The sequence below is a fragment of the Ursus maritimus genome, unplaced genomic scaffold (genome assembly GCF_017311325.1).
Source record: "Ursus maritimus isolate PB19 unplaced genomic scaffold, ASM1731132v1 scaffold_10, whole genome shotgun sequence".
NCBI classification, from domain to species: Eukaryota; Metazoa; Chordata; class Mammalia; order Carnivora; family Ursidae; genus Ursus; species Ursus maritimus.
Window position 1 is genome coordinate 50275507 of NW_024423344.1, and position 9732 is coordinate 50285238.

The window sequence follows — 9732 nt, forward strand, 5'->3', positions numbered from 1 at the left end:
CACTTAGCATAATCTCCTCCAGTCCCATCCATGTTGCTGCAAATGTCACGTAATCCTTCTTTCTGATGGCTGAGTAATATTCCATTGTATGTATGGACCACATCTTCTTTATCCATTTGTCTGTTGAAGGGCATCTTGGCTCCTTCCAGAGTTTAGCTATTGTGGACAATGCTGCTATGAACACTGGGGTGCATATGGCCCTTCTCTTCACTACGTCTGTATCTTTGGGGTAAATACCCAGTAGTGCAATTGCTGGGTCATAGAGTAGCTCTATTTTTTAACTTTTTGAGGGACCTCCACACTGCTTTCCAAAGTGGCTGTACCAACTTGCATTCCCACCAACAGTGTAAGAGGGTTCCTCTCTGGGGTTTCAAGATTCTCAAGTGCATCAACTCAGATGTCCCACCCAAAGAGTTGGGGTCCCATTCATTTCTAATCAAAGCAGACACTGGCACAGAAAACTTCTGAGAATTCAACATACCTTAGATTTCTGCTACTCTTAAAATTAAGTCTTGAGCCTAATCTTTAGCTTTTTCTTTCCTCCTTCTGAAGAAGAGTTTCTTTACATAATGATAAAGAAATCACCTAACTTTCTCATTTTGCCCCCAATTACTTTCAGCCTTTCATTGTCTTTCTCCAATCTATGAACATCACTCATCAACAACCATCTGATTACACTGGCCTTGTAAGTAATAACTTTCCTGAACCTCTCAAAAGCTTAAAATATTCGTACCTACCAGTGCATTTTCTTCTACAGGAATTTCATTCCAATTCACCACTACTGAAAGTTTTAACAACTGCACAGCCACAGTGTATGCCGAGGATTATTAGTATCACCGCTCCATCTACAACCCACAGTGGGTTCTCACTGCCAACCAGACAGCAGATAATCCAGCTCCAAAATCCCATTTTTTTAGTCTACTTCCTCAGACCACTCCTGGCACCACAACTGTTTTAGGTAAGGTTCCCCAGGGAACAGACTCTGAAATCGTGATTTGCATACCAGAAGTTTACCCTTGTAAACTTCTAACCAACAACTGTGGAAGAATGAAGGAAGTCTGAATTGTAATGCAGTCACAGGAAGGACTCAGCCAATCCCATGAGGACCTCTGGTGATCTTTGAGGTTGACCTGCCCTAGGGTAAAAGGGCCAGACATTTATATCCCTAAAGAGAATAGGTATTGGGAGAAGAGGCATGACTTTGAGGGAAGCAGTTCTGTTGGCCCAGGGAATGCCTGGAATGGGACTCAGCTACAATCAGTTTTAGCTGCTAGTATTCCCAACAGCTAGGGAAACTTGTACCTGAACAAAGGGATCTGGGTGGTGAACCAAGCAGCCACCACACGACTACTGGAGTATTACACTAATTTGGCTAATGAGGGGAAAAAATTAAGCCATTTACACTGCCTTCTTAGGGGAACCACAGTCCATAATCAGTTGATGAGAGAAAACTCTTCTTTGCAGAAGAGTACCAGTTAATAAATACAGAAAGAATAACAGGATTATAAAAGTCTTCATTTTGACTTTTGAAATAATTGACTCAGACAAGGATTATAAAAGGATGCTAAAACCATTAGGTGAAAGATATTCACAGTGTATTGGAGTTATGACCCATGATTACCTACTTACTGCACATGAAAAAAGGATACATTTACAGAGGAGAGATCTAGTAGGTACCATCTTACCCAAGTAATAAGACTAAGCATTAGTAAACAGTGACACGACTTGAAAACATCTGGATGGGATGCAATATGCAGTATTCAGCACTGTGTGCAAAATATTCTTGCTAAAAAATGTTTAATCCAAACCTAATGAAGCTTCAAATCCTAACTCTCATTTACAGGAAATACAGGGATAGAAGACATGGAGACTAACAGTATCTGGGGTCCTGTCCTTAAAGAGCTAGATTTATAAGACATTCTAGAAAAGGTGAAATATTAGTGACAGAAAACTGATCTATGGTGGCCAGGGGCTAGGGGGAGGAGGGAATAAAATGAAGAAACTTTTTGGAGTGATAGAAATGTTCTATGCTTGACTGTGGAGATGGTTCTAAGACCCTTCAAATGAACATTTTAAAAGGGTGAATTTTATTATATGTAAATTAAACCTTGAATAACCCGAGTCCTCTTCAAAAAACCCGAATGTTTTTTAATTAAGAAGTAAGAGTATTCTGACTACTCTGCTGATTTTTAAAACAAAGATCTTAAAATACAGAAGTATTTTTAAGTTAACATTTTCATTTTATTTTTAAGCCTAATCACAAGATTTTCTCTTACCTTGAGCTAGGACTAATTTATTTCCTTTCTACCTACCAATATGCCAACAGAGCAGTTTTTGCCTTAGAATGTGTTTATAAAGGATTCCATAGATATAAGAGCTACATGAAACAAATTACCTAATCACAAATATGGATATACAAACTCTAATTCAATCCCACATCACTTACTAAAATACTCCCATAATAATGTCTCTTTATAGCTCAAAACCATCAGTGTCTACTGAATAAAATCTAATTTTTACCTTGCTGTTCAAGCTGCCTTACCCTCTGACCAAAGCCTCCATTTCCATAACGAATTCCCACTACTCTCTCTAACACCTACATGATCCCTCTAACAGAATTCTTACCATTACCTGCACACAAACTGTGCTTTCTCACCTTGTGCTCATGCTTTCATGCCAGACCAGAATGCCATTTTCTTTAACATCTTTAAAAGTAGCTGCCTTTGTATTTTTCACCATTACCCAGACAATAAACTCAAGTATAGAAACTATGTCTTATAAATCTTTATAGGGCCAGTGGTTAGCACCAAGTAGTAATCCCTGAAACTTTGTTGGATTAATTGACTACTTAACCTCTTAAAACCAAAATCCCATGCATCTGAGATAAAGCAGCTGAAGGAACTAAGTGGGTTTAGCTTAAAGAAGAAAAGCAATTCCCCATTTTAACCATAATCTCCTCTATTGTTTCCACTTTGTTCTTCTACCGCTTCAACCCATGTCCCCTGACTCCTCTTTATCTCCCAGTCTATCAGTTCCCTCCTCGGCATCACTTTCCTTTTTACCAAAGGGTCAATCAATGTCACCAAAAACTTTTACTTTCTTTTTTCTTTGACCTCCAGTTACACTTTAACCTTGACTAACTCAACCAACAGTTTTCCCATTTCTTTGTTGAGCGGTAAAACTTACAATATCATGCTGACTGGAATTTTAAATATATAATTTTAATAATAATAACAACAGTAGCAGCAGCTGACATTTAACGAGTACTTACCCTGTACAGGCACAATGTGCTTTTAATAACCCTATAAGGTTACAGATAAAGAAACGGACAAAGAGATGCTAATTAACTTGCCCAACTTAGAAAAAGATAGAACTGGGATTTGAACTTAGGCAGTCTGTTCTTCCCAAATGCAATGCTATATTGCCATTTACACTCAGAATTGATCAAACATTCCTTTATTGATTTTCAGTCCAACCCCTTTCCCCAAGTGAATGTTCTAATTTTGATTGGTTCATTCATACAAAAATGTATTTACTGAGTCACTGAATAAACTAAATCATTATTTTCACATTCATCACAGTCACTGAGACCAAAAATAAGAGTAAGACATGATCTTTACCTTTTAAGTCCTCAAATGCCATCTGCCCCCTCACTCTCAGCAGAAATCAATAATATTTAACAGCACTTAATGTGCCAAGCACTTTACATATACGGATTCATTTAATCTACACAGCAATCTTCATTATCATGATCTCCATTCTGCATATAAGTAAGGCATAAACAAAAGCAAAATAAAAATATCAAATACAACATCAAAATAAAAAGCTTCTGCACAGCAAAGGAAACTATCAATAAAATGAAAAGACAAACTACAAAATGTGAGAAAATATTTGCAAACCATATATCTGATAAGGGGTTAATATCCAAAATATATAAGGAACTCATATGTTACAAAAGCAAAAACATAATAATAATAATAACTCAATTAAAAATGGACAGAGGACCTGAAAAGACAGTTTCCCAAAGAAGACATATAGATGGCCAACAGGCACATGAAAAGATATTCAATATCTCCAGTCAGGGAAATGCAAATCAAAACTACAATGAGATTATTACCTTACACCTGTTAGAATGACTCTGATCAAAAAGACAAGAAATAACAAGTATCAGCAAAGATGTAGAGAAAAGGGAACCCTGTGCACTGTTGATAGAAATGTAAATTGGTACAGCTGCTACAGAAAACAGTATGAAGGCTACTCAAAAATTAAAAAATAGAACTACCATATGATCCAACAATTCCACTTCAGGGTATTTATCCAAAGGATATGAAAAGAGTAACTCAAAAAGATATCTGCATTACATATTCATTGCAGCATTATTTACAATAGCCAAGACTTGGAAGCAAACTAAGTGTCCATCAATGGATAAAGAAAATGTGGTATGTATATATGAACAAATATATTTACATACACACACACACGGAATATTATTTGACCATAAAAAAGGAAATCTTGCCATGTATAACACCATGGATGAATCTTGAAGACATTACCCTGAGTGAGATAAGTCAGACAAAAACAAATACCATAAGATCTTACCTATATGTGAAATCTAAAGCAAAACAAAAATCCTGAACTCACAGACACAGAGAACAGACTGGTAGCTGCTAGAGGTGGGAGGTGGATAAAATGGGTATAAGTAGTCAAAAGGTAAGGTTATAAAATAAATAAGTCATGGGGATGTAATATACAGTATGGTGACTACCAATAATACTGTACTGTTTATCTGAAAGTTGCTGAGAGTAAATCTTAAGAGTTCTCATCACAAGAAAAAAAATAGTTGTAACTGTGGTGATGGATGTTTATGCTTATTATAGTGATCATTTCACAATATATACAAAAATGTAATTATTATGTGATAGACATGAAACTAACATAATATTATTTGCCAATTATATCACGATAAAAAATTTTTTTAAAAAATTTTGAAGCAAGTAAGTTATATAATACACCCAAGGTCACACAGCTAAAATGTGGTAGAGCCAGGACTGAAAACCAGTCTAGCTTCAGAGTCCAAGCTCTTAACCACTTCACTAAAACACCATCAAAGTCACTGACTCCATTAGGCTTGCTTCCCTCAACTACTCTACAGGACATGTAAAATATAATCCACAGTAATTAATTCATTCAACACTGACATAACTCATTTGCCTTATTTTTGTTCCTTGAACACAAGCCTATTCCCACCTCAGAGCCTTTGTAATTTCCTAAAACACTCTTCCTCCAGATCTGCCTTCCCATCATTATGATTCAGCTTAAATCTCAAGACCTGTCCTGACCACCCTACCTAAAATACTCCCCCCCCCCATAAATTGTCTATCACATATAATCGGTTTTATTTCTTTCATAGTTACTTATCACTACCTGAAACTATCAGGTTGTCTATTTCTCCCCACTAGAGTGAAAGCTCCAAGGGTAGAGATCTTGTCTATTTTGCTCACTGGTATATCGTCAGCCCATAAAACAGAGCCTGGCACACAGCAGACAGTTGGTATTTACAGAATGGATGCCAGAAACTGCTATATGCTGGGATTACTAAAATGAATAGGATACATTTCTTACCTTCAATAAACCCTAGTCTTTATATTTATAAAAACTTCTCCCTTTCTATATTAAAGGCAGACTAGCCCTTAATTTTTTTCAAAAAAATAGAGAGGCTAACCTCTCTACCCAACATCTTAAACCTGTCTCTGAGATCTCTCTTTGACCTCTCTCAATCAATTATCCCCTCTCTCACTTCTTTGATTCCTCCTCTACACTTATGGAACATTTCCCACCCACTCTCCCATATTTGAATATCCTTCCCTCAAACCTGCAACTCCCTGTTACCCCAACATCTCTCAATGACTCCTCACATCTCTCTATGACCACTTCCTCAAAAGTTACCCAGTGACCTGGAAAATGTTCTCACTTTTTTAAGCATTTAACACTGCTGAGGACTTTCAATCCACTTTCTTAAGACCAGAGGCGCCACTTCTCTCACAGGTGTCTTAATTCTTTTTTATCTCTTCTTTTCAGCTTCCTTCACTATCTCCTCTCTCTCACACCTTAAATTTGAAGCTCACTAGAGCTTCATCCTCTATTCTTGCTCCATTCTCTGTCTTTGAAAGATCTTATCTTCTCTTCTAACTCAGCCAGTGCCCCTATTCAAATAACTGTACCATTCATTCACAACCTAAATCCTAGCTCCACTTGCCCTGTCATATTTAACAAAAATGTGATTGAATTCTTAAGCAAATCCTCAAAGACGGATAGTTGCAGGCTCATCTGAATAAAATAATGTGAACTAAAATAAGCAATAATGTTCTGAACAAGCACTAGAAGGCAATATTACACACCCTAAGGCTGGTTTCCATGACTACTTCTTGAATATTTGAACTAATTCTTCATTAATTGTAATAGACAGGTTGTACAAAATGGACCAATGACCAAAAATCACTAATAAATGTTATATATGTAATTAATCTTTATTAATTTTGTCTAAAACTGTTAATATAGTTCTAGATACACAAAATTGTATTATTACACAAGTATACTAGTAGAAAGTTAAAATAGGAATACCAGCCACAAATTATAAGTCTGGAACAACACACAAAATAAATTCAACTTCTTTGAGAGGGGTTTGTAAAGATGTACCTAAAGTGCCATAATTCAGAGACTCACAGCTCAAAATTGTACCTATCAGAGCAAACTGTCTAATGAGGTTTTGTGCTATTTTCAAAAACATGAGCAAGTAATAGGTTTGTACCACCGTGGCCTTCAGTTTAGATAGCAAAAGGTAGTTACATACATTTATACCCATATGATAAACTGCCCAATCCTGTAAACAATTATAGACATGAGAAGACTGGTTTACCCAGAAAAAGTGTGAACAAAGCTCCATCCTCACAGCTCTGCAATGGTTAAAAGCCCCAGTACACAATGGTAAACTACAAATACCTTACTTAACAGCCTAGCCCTTTCATAATTAAAGGACATCTTGTTATTGCCTAATACACCGCACATTCAGTAAATACAGTAAACTCTGGAACTTATTTGACAAAATACTACTATGCTTTCCCCATGTGTTGCAAGCAGCTGTGAGAAAAAATGATGAAGCCAACTCCCAATTACCACTGTCAAAGCCAAGCTGGTGAAACAAGTCAGTCATCATCCTTCAGGGTATGTGGCATGTAAGGACATGGTAAAGAAAACAATAGGAGAGCCCTCAGCAAAAAGACATACACATTTTAAGAAAAAGAAAATGAAAGTGATTTAACATCTCCTACACAAGGAAACTGAAGATACAGGGAGCCTAGAGAGAGATGTAGGAGCTACTCAAATTTTCCAGTTGGTGGCAACTAAACACTGTATAAGCAGTCATATTTCGAAATTCTACAGCTTTCTCCCTTTCCCCACAAAACCCCCTCACCCGCCTCTACTCTAAAGCCTATAATGACAGAGGAAATAGAACATGAGATGAAGGGAAATGGCTGATGGGACATCAGAACACAAGTGCATCTGCAATCACATCTCTAGAATACCAGAAGGTCCAGTTACCAAAGTACAGCTCTAAAAATCTCTATCAGACACCTTTCACATCCACATAAATCTCCTTATGCATCCCCTTTGCATAAATCTCTTAAATTTAAACTCCATGCCTTATCCAACAGCATGATTATCTAAAACTCATCATATATATATATATATGACACTATCCTTAACCTATACCACTGCTCCCCTTTGGTGAAAGGCAGATTTTTTTAAGGGAGGTGGAAAGTGGAGGATGGAATATCACGGGGCGGGGAGGGGGGGATAGAATACGTGCAAGTACCATTGCGGCAGAGATACTGGAAACGCCACTTTCCTCACCACTCTTGCAAATTCTCTCCGTGCAATGCCCTCTTACCCTCTACCAACCCCTCCTCCTTCCTCAACAATACACACACACGTGTCATAACCGACCGGCACCATCACCTTTTCTAACACCACACGCTACCTCCCACTCTTACAAACCCCCCACAAAGACAGTCACACACACACGGAAGAAATTGTTGCCACCGCACCCTATTTCAGTAAGTGCTTCCACCATCCATCAAGCGCTTGCAGAAAGACAGCTCAGTAAACAGGTACGCAGACACACATACATGCATATATACATACATACACACTCACGCACACACATGCGGCATGTGGCCCAAGGAAGGTCACTGGAGACGCACCTGGAGGCTGGGTGTCCAGCGCTGCTGCCCCCCTGGTCCCTGTCACTGAGCGCAGCTGTGTAAATCCTCCGGTAGCGGTCGGCCAGGGCCCGGCCAGACAGCAGCAGCTGGTAGTGACCCCGGGAGTCCGCGGCCGGCAGCCCCAGCCCCAGCCCCGCGGCAGCCACGGAACCCTCGGGAACCGGCATGAACAGCGCCCCCGGCGCCGGGGAGGAAGAGATGGTGGCGGCTGGGAAGAATCCGTCCCCGCCGGGCCCCGAAGAGGCGGCGGCGGGGGAAGCAGTCGCTGAGCACATCATCATCCTCGCCGCCGCCGCCGCCGCCTCGTCCCTGCGGGCCGGGCAAGCAGACACGCGCGCGCACACACAGCCCTTTTCCAACGACGACGGCTCCGGCGGCGGCCTCTCGTTCCCGCAGCAGGAGACTACAAAGACAGCGTCCTCCTCCTCCTCCTCCGTCTTCTCCTTCTCCCTCCTGCGCCGCCCTCGCCACTATTGGGACCGCTCATCTAACCCCGCCACCTCGGGAGTGTGAGGAGGAGGCGGTGCCGCCGCTGCCGCCGCCGCCACCGCTGCCACCGCCGGGGCTGCCCGCAATGGGAAGCTGCCGTCCGCACTGGGCATGCGCCACTGCTCGCACATGCTCAGTAACTCCAGCCCTTTTCCCTCCCCACCCCCTCTCGCCACCACTCCCTCCGCCTCAGGGCTTTGGGTGTGGGGCTTTTGAGTTGTGCGGAATCTGAAAGAAATCCACTTCTCCGTGTTTTACTAGCAGCTTGAGGAAAAGTAAGGAAAGTGCTGGGAAGGCTGTCAGCTACAGGCTCTTGGCTTCAGGTAATGGGGTTCCCCTCCAGGTGGGAGAACTTGGACCTTAAAGAGGGAATGTCCCCCCCCATCCCCCGCCAGAGAATGAGTGTTATGCACTCTTCTTTTTCTCAAAGTGTGTGCTGCCAACATGAAGATTTACTGGGAACGGTGCTGGTTAATTCAGAATCAAAGGCAGAGAAGGCCAGCCAAATTAGAAGTATCTCCGGCGATTTTATTTTGGATTTTTTATAAGAGTAAAATGGCTTTTATTTCGAAAAACAGGTAGTAAGCTAGTGCATTCTTTTTTCTATGAAAGTAGAATTCACAGATAATTCACATTCCTAAATTCTTATTCTCAACATTTACCACAGAGCTAAACCTTAATGCAGTAGTACTTTTCTTACATGTTATGTTGACCCCACACTCATCCTTGGAGTGCACTCTTATCTCTTGACAGTGGTCACTTAATGGCTTATCTTTTTCTGCCCAGACTTACATTACCAGAGATAATTCTTGAATCTGACCTGCAGCTGCTAACTGTGACTATGTGAAACATCTGAAAATGTCACATCTACCAAAGATCTTATCATTTTATCTCTTAAAATGTAACATTTGCTGAGTCCCTTCTGCCAAGCTATTCTACTAACCCCTTATAAGTAAGTGCT

The 9732-nt window shown here is 40.2% G+C and overlaps 1 protein-coding gene across 3 annotated transcripts in view; it reads right to left on the reverse strand.

Annotated features, from left to right (window-relative positions):
• MYCBP2 (MYC binding protein 2) overlaps nt 1-8567 on the reverse strand; it is a 252568-nt gene extending 244001 nt beyond the window's left edge. For all 3 annotated transcript variants that reach the window (XM_040623680.1, XM_040623687.1, XM_040623672.1), the window contains exon 1: nt 8262-8567. In XM_040623680.1, coding sequence (XP_040479614.1) covers nt 8262-8563 — 302 coding nt within the window. In that variant the 5' untranslated portion in view covers nt 8564-8567. The remainder of the gene's footprint in view (nt 1-8261) is intronic.
• Between the last annotated feature and the right edge of the window lie 1165 nt (nt 8568-9732).